Source organism: Daldinia decipiens, assembly GCF_022478715.1.
Source record: "Daldinia decipiens strain CBS 113046 unplaced genomic scaffold F4813scaffold_5, whole genome shotgun sequence".
Classification (NCBI taxonomy): Eukaryota; Fungi; Ascomycota; class Sordariomycetes; order Xylariales; family Hypoxylaceae; genus Daldinia; species Daldinia decipiens.
Window position 1 is genome coordinate 440,876 of NW_026054548.1, and position 14,359 is coordinate 455,234.

Genomic DNA, 14,359 nt, shown 5'->3' on the forward strand with positions numbered 1-14,359 from the left:
AAAAGTTACCTAAATATTACGAGATATATTTACAATTATATTTTGCTATAATATTTCGAGTGTTTTGATACTTTTCTCCTTTAAGTAACATCTCCACTAAATAGTCTTGGATATCCTAGCGACTTGTAGTGAGAGCAAACGAAGATTAACGTATCCTCTCTCCATAATCGGTTCGTTGCCGAGGCCTTGCTTATCTAATGCTTGGTATCACCTTATGTACGTACATTCCAGTAAATTTACATGAATTACATATGTATGTACCTAGGTAGATACCTACATACCTAGGTACCTACGTAGCTGTACATGTGGATCCATGCACGGTGCAGTTCCCGGCATTGTACTAAAATGCATATGGACACGAAAAAAAACCATTCAAGTTCTAACTGGAGCTCGACCCGTTGTGCGACACGTCTTCCGTTCTCCCTTCTTCGACTTCATGCAAAAGCAGCGAAGAAGTTATCAACCTGATTTCTCTTCCAAGTGATATTCGTCTTCCATCACAATATAGTAATCGTGTATTTTCTTCATTGTCGATATTAACTTGGTGTTAGACCTTTGATCTATGGATGGTTCTCTTGCTACAAGCTGATTCCGAGAACAAGAAAGAAAAAAAACATGGCTCAAGCCAGTATTGCACGAGAACCCATAGCCCTAGGCTATCAGCCAGGCGCTCTAACGTCTATTGATCTCGACGAGATCGCGGAATATCAGAAAGTTATTAACTTTCGAGATACAATAGTATCTGGGAAGCATCCTCGTATCAAGGTGGCTAAGCCGGTCACTCCTCAACAGTCTGCATCGCTCGCGAGAGATCGCGTCGCTCTCTCGTCATCTACGCAACCTTTGCAAAATGCACCTAACCTAAGTTCATATCAAGTGGACAATATTCAGTCCTTCAAGGCAAACTTGCAGCAGCCAGCTGTTGCCGTAGCTTCGACAGGTTCTAATACATCCAATCCAGGTGTCTCGAGACCATTAGATTCAGCTAAGGCCGTTGCCAACTCTGTTTCGCTTCAAACATCCGGGTATATCGCTAAGGCAGAGCTACAGCTGCAAAGAATAAGACTCGAACAAGAACTCAAAGAAGAGTTCGAGTGTCGAAAAGCTTTGGCGAAGGCTCCTCTGCAACCTTCTGAGCAGCCCGTTGACTTAGACCTCTCTGACATTTTGGCAAAGGCACTGACTCTCGTTCAAGCTACCGCTCCCCCACTAAGTTCCAATACTCCTAATGCTGGTACTGTTTCCGATGCGAGTGACTCCTTCGACGACAATACCTTCTATTCCAGCCCACTTGAAACACCCGACTCTCGTGCCTCGCCCCGAATTCAGAATCCAATACGCCAGGATGTACAAATGCGAGATGCGCCGGCTCCGGCGTCTCAGCAGGCTGCACATGCTCCACAGCAAAAGCAATTTGCTCCTCAACCCGTCCACACTCCGGCATCGTCCTACCAGGCAGATGTTAGTCGTAGCGTACAGCCCGTCCATACCGCGAGTAGTTCCCGCCAGCCACAGCCGAGCGTTGTTGGCTTAGCCACGTCTGTGCAAGATCATGCAGTCTATAACAGCTCAAAAGCTAGCCGTGAAGGAGATATGATGGTACATTCACGCCAGACACGTCAGGTAGAGGCACAGGTCATCAGCTCAGACAGTGGTGCTGCTAGTAGATCCGACAACTCTGGCAATACAGATTCGGATCAGCCTATTGACTTCAGCCGTATCCATAACCCCCACCAGTTGCTTCCTAGTGCTCACTTCAGACAGCAAGAGTCGCCCGTGGTTCGCGCTCACGATCTTTCCCCCTTCGCGCCCCAGCCTGCTCATGTCTCACCGTTAGCGGTAGCTAGGCGGCCCCCTATGCCTGAGCCGGATATTAGCATTTTACCGGGCGCGCCGGCTCAAGTCACAGCTCTAAGGCAGGAGCATGGAGCTGTCACAAGTCCAGAAAGTTCCCCTCAGGGAGACAAAGGAGGCAAGAAGAAGAATAAGAAAAAGAACAAGAGAAAGGCTGAAATGAGAGCACCAGATGCCCCAGGATCTCCTTATATCAAACCCGAACCGCGATCGCCTTCGCCCCTATCAGTGCCTCAGTTTGTCCGTCCTCAAAAGCGCCTTCGACCCGATGCTAGACACGATCAAGAGTTGGTGTACGATGAACCGCGAATCGAACGACCAGTGTCTGTGCTACACCGCGACCAGTATCCTGCTACGCATGTGCCAACCGAGGGGCCTCCGTATGGGCTTGGGAGGCTGGATGATCCGTATGCAAGGCCATTGCGACAGTCGGTCGCCCCGGCGAGTCAAAGGTTGGATCGTGGTGTATACGAAGAACGGCGGCCGGACGGGACGATCGTGCAGTATATCCAGCGAGTCCAATCCCCTTACGGCTATCCGGCTCCTTACGGTGCTGTGGAACCGCGCCCTCTACGCTCGGCGAGTTACTCAGTAAACCCTCCCTACCGGGATGTTCCTACATATCAACGTGATGGACGGATGAGTGTACGACCTTATACTGATCGTGCTAGATCACGTTCACCCGTTGTTGTGGGGAGAGGCTCGCCTGCTATGGCACCTCCTGCTCCCCCACCTCGTATCTTAGTTGACCAATATGGCCGCGAGTATTTTGATCCTCCCCGTGCCAGCACCGCTACGCGTCACTCAGGCGTGCCACCCCCAAGACCGGGCGAGCGTGAGTTAGTCTATGAAAGAGTGCCGCTACGTGCCCCTTCTCGCATGGCTGGAGAGACCTTTGAAGAAGATGGAATCATCTACCGACGTGCATCGCCTACATATGCTCCCCGACGTGTCATTACGCAGCCGGAGTATGGTATTGATTATAGAAGCTATCGTGAGCGCGACTATCCTATACAACCTATGGGAGCACCAAACCAGGAGTTTATTTCGGTCCGAGGAGCGCCGACGGGGCGGGCTCCTGAGGACATGCCAAGGGACTATCTACCTAGAGCTACAAGCGTCCGACCGCCGGAGGCCGTGCCGTATTACAACAGGGCTGAGGCCATACGACCCGAGGCGCCATCCAGGCGATATGCTGCTAGCGTTCACCCTGAGGTAAGAAGGGATGCGGCGTCTGCCGTTGTTCGCGAGTTCGGCCCGAGACCGTTGGAACGTGATATGCCCAGGCGCGAGTTTAGCATCCAGCCGGTAGAGCGTTATTATGATAGGCCGCCTCACCCAGAAGGGGATGTCACTTATATTGAGCAGCCCCGAGCACCTCAGCAAGACATCATTTACGCCGATAATAGTCGAAGGCAAGTATACCAATAAATACGTGTCGGACGCTAAGGGTGGTACGTCAACAAACCCGATGTTGTAACTGGATCTGAGGAGGGCTGGTGGGATATTAGATCCCCTCTAATTCTAAGTAGTCTTGCAGTTGACTACACGAGGAACATAGGTTGAAACTTGCTATGATTCTTGGCATCATACTATAATAGCAAGACAAAGATCTGCTCGGCGTTGGTATTGAGGGGGATTCTATAGGTAGTAGGAGTTGGGTTAGGGGCGTGGCTTGGAATGGGTGGTGGCACTCAAAGCTCCCCCAAGGGACCAAGCTCGACGCAGCCAAGTGCTTATCTGCATGGACTGTATATAAATAATATACCAAGATGGCTTTTACCAAAGAGGGCTCAAAAGCATTCCACATTCCGTTAGTTCAGTGATGCGGTGCATGTTTATCCTCCACTTTAGATTGACAGGAACTCTGATCTGCATAAGCGAGAAAGATAGGTGCATGTGGTGCTGCAACCATGTATATACTCCCGTCGTTCTTAATATCACTCTTAATACAGCTGTATAGTGTTAGCCGAGATATGCTCGGCAGTACACTCTCCTATAAGCCGACTACTATCCAGATTCAATATGTCAAGGTTAATGAATATTTTGCCTAAGAATAGAGGTCTTAAATATTAAATAGTATCTATATTCTAGGTAGGATTTACCTTTATTAATAAATGTCTCTAATGCCTGCTTTTCCCCGTCGTCCCATTTATTGGCTCACGATAGTACCTAGCTAGCAATAGAGATGAGGCGTGGTTTGGGACGATATCCTTCTTGCATGAAGGCCGAGGAACAGGAATCCATGGAATTACGATGGGGATAGGAGCCCTATTCGTATGTATCAACTGCCAACTACCGGAGCTTCGGTAGGGATGGCGAAGGTAAAGACGCGCGGCCCCGGATAAGCCCGATGCTCTTTATAGAGAAGTACTGTACCGCTAGGAAGGACCGTAAGCTGGGCGGAGGGAGGAAATAGCAGCAGGCCGAAATATACGAGTCTATATTTCAATACCTATTTCAATATTTATATTTAATACAGTGTAGGACGCGCCGTGGCATTACCATTACCCACCGATCGAAGGTTGCTGATGTACAAAACAGCGTCCGTGCTTAGCATGTGGCGCCTTTTCTTCGACGTTTGAACTAGGTAAACATCGAGGAATCGAGCGAGTCTATTGCTAAGACTCGTGGTGAGCTTAGGTGAGGTGAGACGTAAAATAAAATGGCAAGAAGGGGAAATTAGAAATTGGGAACTCTCTCGAATGTTTTTTAAACGGCGTCTCTCCACAGAATTAAACCTAATTGATGCTGCTGTTACGCTACGTGTTGCGGTTTTGGTTTTTGATTTTTCTCATAAGATCCGGGGGGGGACGATTAAAGAAAGGGATGAAGAATAGGGTAGGTTAGGTAGGTAGGCGGAAGATCTGCCAACTCAGATATGTAAGTAGATAGGTATGTAGGTAAGTAGATATGTAAGTACCTACGTCCGGCCACGATCCGTAAGGTCGAACAAGGTCGAAGTCGGACTAACAATTATGTGTTATATGTATCAACAGTATTACATAGGTATGTATGATGTGTATATGTATATGTAGGGATGAGAAGGAAAAGTGCGTACCGTACTTGGCCAACTGTGGTCTTGTGCACCGTGGCTATGTCTGTTTGGAATGCATGCGAACATCTCAAATCGGGTAGACCAGGACTTAACCAAAGACAGAAAGGACAGACATGAAATTTAATAATTCAACATCCCTGTATACCTGTATACCACAAAAGCAGACCACTTAGATTAGATGTACCTTATTACCTTGTTTCTTATTGCTTAAGTTCGTGTTGCCTACATTAGAACGCACCACATACGAAACCAACCACGGGCCACGGTTTTTTTTCTTCTTTTTTTTTCTTTTTCTTTTTATTGTTATTAAATAGTAGCCACTTCTACGGGTTAATAGCCATTCAAAGACTCGAGTGTTGAAATTTGAGCAGGTATGTGGTATAGTATGTGGTATAGTATGTGGCATTGACGAGACTTACATGCGAGTGACTTACATGCATAACGTCAAGTAAAAACATTGAATCAAGTATATACGTTGCATTCATCTCGTACGGGTGTATTTCGAGTAAGAGATCAAACCGTACCTAATGGCGTATGGCGTATGGTCAATGGTCTATCACATGTACTTACTATAACCTAGCAATGCAATTAGACTTGATAAAAAAGTAACGAGCATAAAGCCAAGACAAGAAAAATGCCTTGGGCCTTATAATTGAGTTTAAAGCAATCTTCATACCATCATTTATAAAACTACCTATTCTCTGCTTATTGGATTATGCTTATTAGATCATAAAGAGATGGTCAATAATAACAAACATTTAAAATGTATTGAATAGATAAATCCGTATCCAAATCCAAGGTACGTGGTATGGAAAGAGGTAAATTGATTGTACAATACGTGATGTACAACTAATGATGACGCCAGGAAGAAACCACCTATGCCATTACAAGGTATACAAGGTATACAAGGTATAACTAGATCTAGTACTTGCTTGTCTATCATTACGCATGTAGCCGTTGGCTAGGGTTAGCTCAACTTCCCACTGTGCTTGCTAATAGCAAGTACATGTATTGTACATACCTGACCTAACGGTAGAACTTGCCGTAGCTCTGAGGTAACTTGCGCCAAACGGTGCATCAGTGGCCCGATAGCCCCCACTAGAACTGGAATGAGTTTGGACCGTCTACCAACCGCGCTAAGCCCACACAACATCACAACATTACAGGGCATTCGACTAAGCTAATTGCGATACGTACCACACTGCTCAGGGCTCCCCAGGGCTTTTCTCACTCACTTCCCCCGGAATCCGCTATGTCTATTGGCCAGCTACAAGCTGCTGACTGCAGCTTCGACACACCCGACACTTCGGGCTTTTGGCTCGTTCCATCGATTCTTCCAGTCCACCACATCTCATGTCCCAAAATCCATCCGTCCATCCATCCCGTCAATTCCACTTTCTCCTCACTATTCATTCTCTCAACCTCCCCGCCAGTAGTTGTAGAGGTTGCCCATCTTTGCAAAAAGAGAAAAGGTTAGAGAAGAAACCGCCGCCTACGACACTCTCCGGTTTCCTCCTCTCTTCCTTGCTTGCTTTCTTTTTTTTTTCTCTCTAATTTCTTTCTCATTCTTCCTTCTTTGAACTTCCCGCACGAGATACCCCATTTTCCAACTCCTCTCCTCAATTACCCTTACCTATTACACTCCTAGGCCCTTTCCTTCCCCCCCACGGTTTCACCATGCAAAAGCTCGCCAACATGCGTCACTGGCCCGAGAGGATGAGCCCTAACTTCGGCGCGTCGTCACGACCGAACATGAACATGACCGCCATAAATCCCCACCAGAAGGCTGGAGCTCCGGGAGCTTCGCTAAGTCCCTCGCCTGCCGCCGACAGCACTATTCACTTCGCCTTTAACGTTCCGTTCGCGTCCGATCTCGCCGGCCCTAACACGGAGGAGATTCTGCATGCGACTGGAGAAGCCGTCTTTAGGTGGACGCACCCAGGAGATGCCCCCGATGATATCCCCGTTTACGACTTGCCCGTCCACGCTCAGAACCTAGCCAATCTGCAGAATCTATGTAGAGAACTTACGAAAGGACCTTTACCGATCGAAGCCCACGTCGTCTCAAGCGTACCGAAGGGTTTCAAGTCGCAAGTCACAACCGTGTGCCTTTCCGGTTCTCCGGAACTCGTCCACAAGAGCCGTGAGACCATCTTGAGCGATACCCCTTTAGCATTGGTATGCACATCTCGGCTCTTTCTGTAATGTGATAAATGATTCGTGCCGCTAAACTAAGAATTGTAGAGGTGTACTACTGTTGACGTAGATTATGGATTGATCGTCGATGCTCAAGCTGGTGCGCTACAGAAGAACGTCACCGATGCTCTAGATACTTTTTCCGTCTTCTGCGGGGTTGATATTTTTATTCTCGGCCCCAAACTCACTCCTACGGTCGACGGTCTAAATGGTGACGTCGAGGTTATTCGAGATCAAAGGTGGAGGGTCGCTATCTATGGAGACATCGAGTCTACGGAACATGCCAAGACCCAGGTTCTCATCTTCATTGACAAATTGGTATATTCCGAACCTCGAATTCGTAACGAATATTCAAACCGGAACTAATGTGGAGTATAGCTTGGACGTCAGCTGGATATCATGCGTTTTGAGAGCACGTTGCACCCGATCGTGTGCGGCCGTTCTCGAAAGAACATCAAAATGATTGAGTCGGTCACTAATACGGCCATCTACTTTCCCCCGTTCGCCCAATTGCACCGCTACTGCCCGCCGAATGCGAACCGTCGGAATCCAGAAGAGATATTTATCACTGGCGAGAATCCTCAAGGTATAGAATTAGCCAAGCGCAAGATCCACGAGCTAGTGAACAGGACAAAGCTCTTCATCAAGGATGCCGTAGTTTCACCCCCCAAGATTGATAGCATCTTACTTGGACGAATGGACAAGGTTCGAAAGATTATGGAGACCAACGGCACATTTATCATGTTCCCTCCTCTTGCCTCGCAGCGCAACATGATTCGAGTTCAAGGTGTGGAAGGACTTCACATCGAACGCACCATGAAAGAAATCATGTCTCTCGTATGTTCCTAAGCTGTACAACAAGTGATAACATACTAATCCATAGCGTAGGCCGGCCAGTTCTACTTTGCGTCATGGTGGATCCAACAAGCTGGTATCTCCCAGCTTCCGGGTCCTCACGAAATCCGTGCCATGCTTGGTGATATTTCCGCCAGTTCCGACGCGGATATCTCCTTTGACAAAATGACGTTCACAATCAACGGCTCTGATGATGCCGTGAAACAGGCCCTCGGCGTGCTCTCTCAGATTAAGTTCGTCAATCAGACTCAGCACCAGATTCGGGTCAAGATTGAGCTCGCCAATGAACACAAGGAATTCGTCTCAGGCAAGAAGAATGGCAAGATCAACAAAATCATGACACAGAGTAAGTTAAATAAGAATGATTCGTTAGCCTAGCTAACACTGTACAGGCAATGTTCAAATCATCTTTGATAGTTTCAGAGAGTATAATTTTGATATCGACGTTATCGCTCCATCGTACGATTCCATGAAGCAAGGAATGACGTTGGTAGAGCAGGAAATGCCTGCTTCTATTTCGTTCCACGTTCCTGACCAATACCACAAGCGAATCATCGGCATCGGCGGTCAACACATCCAGCGGATCATGAAAAAACACTCTGTTTTTGTCAAGTTCTCGAACGCTATGGATCGTGGTATGAACCTCCCCCGCCAGCGCGGCCAAGGCTCGGGCTTATTAACAGGCGTACTAGGAGGCATGGGTCGTGAAGATGACGACGTCAAAGTTGACAATGTCATCTGCCGTACTCCCGCTCGAAACGCTCAGAATCTTGAATTAGTCAAGACTGAGATTTTGGACATGGTGGATAGAGCAGTAAGTCACGGACATTTCGAATTTATATGATCTGTCCAAGCCACTAACATGTCTTTCCGTAGCATTCCGAGTTCACTTCTCAGATCGTGCACGTTGACCGTCTCTATCATCGACAGCTTATTTCTCGTCTTCAAGAGATCGAGGAACTTGAGAAGAAGTGGAATTGCAAGATTGTCTTTCCCAGCACCGAGCAAGCTAGTGATGAGGTGACCGTTACCGGTCCAGAATGGCAGGTACCCTTGTGTGCCGACGAGTTCCTGGTAAGCCTAGCAGAGCCTGAGCCATAGCCTACAATGTATAGTGCTAACATCTACTGAAAGGGTATGGTTCCCGAAACTCATGAACTGGTCTTGACTCGCACTCCGTCGGTAGTCAAATTCCTCGAGTCTCCCGAATTTGTGAACGAGCTTATTTCGAAGCTCAAGACTCAGCATGAGGTATCTCTTGAAGTGCACGAGAATCCCGAAGAGAAGACCGAGGAAGGGGAACGCACCGTAACTTTGCTTTGGAAGCTCACTCGCAACAATACTGGTGGCCTCCGCGATGCTATTGATTTCCTCATGCAGCAGTTCGCGGCTGCCAGCGTTGATGGTACCATTGTCAAGGGTGCAATCCCGCGTCCGAAGTCGGACTCATTCGAGGACTCACTTCAGTACTTCGATTCGAAATTGCTCCAGCACGCCCCCACCGCCATCGGCACAGACTCGCCTACGAAACCAGCGTTTGGCGAGGATATGACTCAACAGCGGACCACCACCATCTTTGACAAGCTCCGGAAGCCGTCTCAGCTCCTGTCTTCTCTTGACCGCAGAAAGAACAGCTCTCATTCGATGAACACATTTTTCAAGGGATCAAACAATGTGTCCAAGTCATCTCTCATCTCGATAGAATCGACTCGCAGCTTCAATGCTGATCGAAACCCCTGGAACGATAGCGGCGTCAATCTTCCAGACGATGACAGCAACCCCTGGTCGAGCCGTCACTTCAGCAACGGCTACGACAACAAACTAACACCTAACAGCATACCCCACGGCGGTGACATGACACCACGCCACAGCACACGTGCGTCTGGCGACAGTGGTCGACCGTCGACTTCTCATTCCACAAATTCAGGATACCCCGGTCCGATTGGACCATACCGTTAGATTCCGTCTTTTAGATGCTCTACGTGCAATACCCCCGGCTGGATATACCCTGGCGTACAAATACCCGATCCTATGATCATGCATCGGTCGGCTCTGCGTTTTTCGGTCGATTTTCTCAACTCTCTGCTTTATAGTTTTGATTCATCTCTTATTTTTCTTTTTAGGTTCAAGGTTTTACGGCTTTTTCTTCTTTTCTCTCTTTTATTTCGCTCGATGGCAGCCAGGCGAAGGCTGCGAACGATTTTACTTGACGCTTATATCCACGAGTACATCTGGACATGATACCACGAGTTGCGCGAGGCGGAATACGGCGTTGCAGATTGGAGCGGGAGGACGCCGTCGGACGATACCACAGAAAAGCACAGAAAATTTGACACAGCTTGGGGGAAAATACCATAGTTGTTGCGTTTGCACTCGATGAGGTGGCGTTGGTTCTCTTTTTTATAGGGTTTAGCCTACTTTGGGGGTGCCTATCAGACATCCCACATCCTCACCATCCGTTCCCAAGACGAAGGACATACAAAGACCAGTTTCCATGATAGTTTGGCAGCCATGCTTACAGACAGGGCGGACTGGAAGGGAGAAAGGGGGGTTCAGGGTTGGCTGGGAGGTAGACTGCAACACGGGCTTGGAGGATGGACAGGCGGATACCACTATGGACGGTTTGATGGCGTAGCTAACAGGCTACGGCTGTACGATACCACAGAGATGATAGGCAATGATACCCTCTGGTTCTGAACAGCTTTGATATTTTGTTGTTGTTGACAAGTATCCAGTAGATTATCCGTGACCTTGACGCGAGTAAGAGAGGTTGAGTAAGAGGCAGTGTGAGGATGACTGAGACAAAGGGGGGAATGATACATGATGGTAAAATATAATTGGACATAGGCAAATCTACGCAAATCTACGCAAATCTCTGCCTTACCTGTTTAAGCGGAAGGTCACGCGGACAGGGGAAACAAGTGGAAAGAGGAAAAAAGAGGAAATTCATTACTCTTGCTGCTGCCGCTATTGCACATATACACGTATTGGAAGTGACCCAGGGGCCAGGTTAGGTAGGTGCCTCCCAAAGGTAAGGGAATTTAAAGATGATGTAGTTGTGCTTTCCTATCCTGATTTACGTACCTACATGTAATGTATTTTATTCCCTCATATTCCATATTCCATCTTTCTTTCCTCTCCCTTATGTTCTGTTCTGCACTAGTTGCTTATTCCAATTTCCAATTTCCAATTTCCAATTTCGGTAAATTCAATTGGTTCTTCTACTTATCCTTTTCTTCCATTAACTACATGCAGCTCCTACGGTAATAAGAATTATCACCATCCAAGGTGACACGACGCCAACACGGACGGGAAACGCTTAAGCTTACTTTAGGTACATTACCCTAACATCACAGATATTTCTACGCATTCCGTCACCTATAATATTCAACTCCCGACGCCACAGTAACACTTATCTGATCGCAGCGCATTCCCGGGTCGATAAAAACCAGTGTGTGTCGTCTATCATCTGCACCCCGCCTCGGTCCCTCGTCCCTCGTCCAATAAATACTTCCTCTTTATCTTAGACATCCCGGACTATTATAGCCAATCGGAGACCAGAAAAAAAGGCTTGACAGATTGACAAGCAATGTCGGAATCTTCCGCCAGACCCGGAGGGGACAGCGACAACCCTGCCGTCGCCGCTACCGACGAGAGTACAGGTACAGGTACAGGTACAGTCACAGGCACAGCAGGCATAAAGGTGCCGGCCTCTCTGCTTAGAGAAGACGTCGTTGAGAACGCTGTCGACGACTCGGAAGACCTGCCGGATGATGACTTTATAGAAGCAACCCAGACTAAGAACTATACCCAGCGACACCACCACAACAGGCCCCTAGGCAGACTCGGTCGGGTCCAGGAGCTCGTTCCGTTCCCATTCCTGCCGAATGTGCGCCCGCTAACCATCTCGGACCTTGAGAGCTGTGTCGCACTGGAGGATGCTGCGTTTGCGGACCCGGCGCATCGGGCTACGAGGGAGAAGGTGAGTTGAGTTGCGTTTGTTTCAGTTTCATACTTAATTTATTGAATTATCATATCTCGGTTTGATATGTCATATTTGCTGCTGTGTCGCTTTTGGGTTACACGTGATTACCCCTATATCACTTATACGCGCCCATACTCCTATTAGATATACCATACTCCTCTAAAGAAAGGAATTACTAACTCGCAACTAGTTTGAGTACCGACTAACAGTATGTCCAGAGCTATGTCTCGGTCTCTTCTGTACTGTCGCCCCTGATAAAACCGAGGGCTTCGAGATCGACACGTTCCCGACGGCGCATCCCGTCGAGACAGGTCGCGAAAATGGCGCTAAAAGTGTTCTGATGGCGCATATCGTGGCGACGCGATCGCACGACGAAATTGTGACCGACAAGGCCATGGACTACCCCCGTGACTTCCGCACTAACAAGCGCAACACAACCGACTTGGGCCATCAGGAGGCTGGCTGCACCATCTGCATCCACTCGTTCGCCGTCCACCCTAAACTCCAGGGCTGCGGCCTCGGAAAGCTCCTCATGAAGTCGTATCTTCAGCAGCTCAGGAACTCGGAGTGCGCGCTACGCTGTTCGCTTATCTGCCGAGACGTGAGTATTACTTGTTTATTCTTATTGTTTCTTCTTGTTTCTATTCTTGATCTCTGCGCGGGTCGTGATTCGTCATGCTAACGCCTTCGGCCTTAGTACCTAGTTACGTTCTATGAACGATTCGGCTTCTCACACCTGGGAGAGAGTTCGGCAGGATTCGGCGGCGGAGGTTGGCACAACATGTCGCTCAGTATCACGGGATTACCCTCTTATTCGGCGAGACCACAATCGCGAGGCTAATTGGCATTTCGGAGTTTCACTCCTAATATTTAAGCCAGACCGGGCGGTAAATCGGAATGAGGTGTGAAGTAAGGTGAGGTGAGATTTGCGTTGAATTCGTACAAGCAACAGTTTGCGAGTTTTTATACCCAATCGCGGAGGAAAGCTACCGGTAAAAGAAAAGAAAAAGGTCGGCATTTACATGCGAGGACAGAAACACGACGCTGCTTATATCGTCCAATTGCGGTGATTTTATGCAGTTTGTTCATATGCCATGTGGAACGAAGACTTTTCGGCATTTGCATAAATGATAATAGCAACTAGAGCTGGGAGTGAATGAGCATATAGACAAGACACATAGATTACTAGCTAGGTAGGTAGCCAGGTAGCTACCTGATACTGCGCAACGTGCGGTTTTCTGTTGATGAATCCATCGTTCTGTTATCATCACAACTGTCTTCTTTCTTTCGAGTGTAGGAGCGAGTTGCTAATTAACTTAGACCTCATAACTTGCTCGCTTTTAACGTACGTTCTTAGGGTCGCGAGACTTAAATACGATTTAAAAGAAAGAAAAGTAAGTATTGCCCGAGATGGTAACCCGTGAGAGAGTAGATATATTATTGCATATATGCATGCGGGCTGTTTGTATACCTAGGGACATGTGGTGCTACACTCTAACCAAATAACTACCTGATAAATAAGATAAAATAGAATAAAACAAAAATAGAGATAGTCTTTAACCCCCCTCCCCCCCTTCCCTCCCCCCGTCCGATCCCGGTCTAAGATAAGTAGGAGGGTAAGGTGAGATAACGCATGGGAGATCGTCGTGCTGACGAGAGACGTGGGATACCGGATGGAAGGTGGTACATCGTATGTTTAGGGACGTTTAACATACCTACCAGATTAGGTAGATTAGGTACATGTGTGTCTTAGTACCTAGGTAGGTAAGGTATATTTATTTGGTTAGGGGTTAGGGCAGTTTTATGTTTGGTGTTAATGTTATTGTTAAGGAAGGGGTCTTTAACGGCTTCGAGTTACATGGGGGTTTAAGGACCTATATATGCGCTTGGTTGGTTTTCTAGATGAAGTCCTTAGAGATGGGTATTTATGAATGGGAATATGATATTGAAATAAATTAGTGCAAGGTTATATATATATAGGTTGTAATTTCATTATTTTCTATAGTATATCGCGGGTTGCGTTTATAGTCACGATTATGCTGGTTTCCATGATACATACACATTTATCTGTTACATTTTTAACAAGAGATATCAAGGCATTTGCGTTTACCTTTATATACGTCCAGAATTCTTTATATATAAAGTACTTAAGCTATTGAAGTATTTACCTGGATAGACAGTTAGATATATTACTTGAGAATTAAAGGTGTAGTGTTTATATGCTAGAACTACGCTTACATGGAAAAGCGTGGCAACAGACTATATTTTAGCACCTTTGTGTTATTATTCGTATATATGTAAATACTTACCTACCTACTTACCGAATAACGCAGGTAGTTCCAGGACTTAAACCTAAGTAGTGTCTTCCTAAGTACCTAGGTAGTTGGCAAGTAAGATATCCAATATAAAAG

The 14,359-nt window shown here is 47.2% G+C and overlaps 4 protein-coding genes across 4 annotated transcripts; 3 read left to right on the top strand and 1 right to left on the bottom strand.

The window, feature by feature from the left end:
* The first annotated feature begins 105 nt into the window (after positions 1-105).
* On the top strand, positions 106-3,695 carry F4813DRAFT_348351 (uncharacterized protein). Its single transcript, XM_049242077.1, has one exon. It carries the CDS (start codon positions 616-618, stop codon positions 3,283-3,285), a length of 2,670 nt encoding a protein of 889 aa, XP_049102773.1. The 5' UTR covers positions 106-615; the 3' UTR covers positions 3,286-3,695.
* A 203-nt stretch (positions 3,696-3,898) lies between these two features.
* Positions 3,899-4,887, bottom strand: F4813DRAFT_348353 (uncharacterized protein). The gene is made up of 2 exons (XM_049242078.1): positions 4,370-4,887; positions 3,899-4,309 (listed from the first exon to the last, which is right to left on the bottom strand). The coding sequence occupies exons 1-2, from the start codon at positions 4,412-4,414 to the stop codon at positions 4,139-4,141; spliced, it is 216 nt and encodes a 71-aa protein (XP_049102774.1). The 5' UTR covers positions 4,415-4,887; the 3' UTR covers positions 3,899-4,138.
* A 1,602-nt stretch (positions 4,888-6,489) lies between these two features.
* Positions 6,490-10,005, top strand: F4813DRAFT_264231 (uncharacterized protein). The gene is made up of 7 exons (XM_049240297.1): positions 6,490-7,090; positions 7,157-7,426; positions 7,487-7,945; positions 7,997-8,309; positions 8,356-8,777; positions 8,840-9,037; positions 9,098-10,005. Exons 1-7 carry the CDS (start codon positions 6,590-6,592, stop codon positions 9,920-9,922), a joined length of 2,988 nt encoding a protein of 995 aa, XP_049102775.1. The 5' UTR covers positions 6,490-6,589; the 3' UTR covers positions 9,923-10,005.
* Positions 10,006-11,427: 1,422 nt separating this feature from the next.
* On the top strand, positions 11,428-12,991 carry F4813DRAFT_264249 (acyl-CoA N-acyltransferase). The gene is made up of 3 exons (XM_049240298.1): positions 11,428-11,945; positions 12,139-12,549; positions 12,646-12,991. The coding sequence occupies exons 1-3, from the start codon at positions 11,553-11,555 to the stop codon at positions 12,787-12,789; spliced, it is 948 nt and encodes a 315-aa protein (XP_049102776.1). The 5' UTR covers positions 11,428-11,552; the 3' UTR covers positions 12,790-12,991.
* The last annotated feature ends 1,368 nt before the right edge of the window (positions 12,992-14,359 follow it).

What these genes read in the sequence shown, in the direction of transcription:
- F4813DRAFT_348351 (XM_049242077.1), top strand. Translation starts at nt 616, where the DNA reads ATGGCTCAAGCCAGTATTGCACGAGAACCCATAGCCCTAGGCTATCAG.
- F4813DRAFT_264231 (XM_049240297.1), top strand. Translation starts at nt 6,590, where the DNA reads ATGCAAAAGCTCGCCAACATGCGTCACTGGCCCGAGAGGATGAGCCCT. An exon ending in TCATCTTCATTGACAAATTG is followed by an intron (nt 7,427 to 7,486) that starts GTATATTCCGAA and finishes TGTGGAGTATAG; the next exon opens with CTTGGACGTCAGCTGGATAT. An exon ending in TGAAAGAAATCATGTCTCTC is followed by an intron (nt 7,946 to 7,996) that starts GTATGTTCCTAA and finishes TCCATAGCGTAG; the next exon opens with GCCGGCCAGTTCTACTTTGC.
- F4813DRAFT_264249 (XM_049240298.1), top strand. Translation starts at nt 11,553, where the DNA reads ATGTCGGAATCTTCCGCCAGACCCGGAGGGGACAGCGACAACCCTGCC. An exon ending in ATCGGGCTACGAGGGAGAAG is followed by an intron (nt 11,946 to 12,138) that starts GTGAGTTGAGTT and finishes ACTCGCAACTAG; the next exon opens with TTTGAGTACCGACTAACAGT. An exon ending in GTTCGCTTATCTGCCGAGAC is followed by an intron (nt 12,550 to 12,645) that starts GTGAGTATTACT and finishes CTTCGGCCTTAG; the next exon opens with TACCTAGTTACGTTCTATGA.
- F4813DRAFT_348353 (XM_049242078.1), bottom strand. Translation starts at nt 4,414, where the DNA reads ATGCTAAGCACGGACGCTGTTTTGTACATCAGCAACCTTCGATCG. An exon ending in ACATCAGCAACCTTCGATCG is followed by an intron (nt 4,310 to 4,369) that starts GTGGGTAATGGT and finishes ATATTGAAATAG; the next exon opens with GTATTGAAATATAGACTCGT.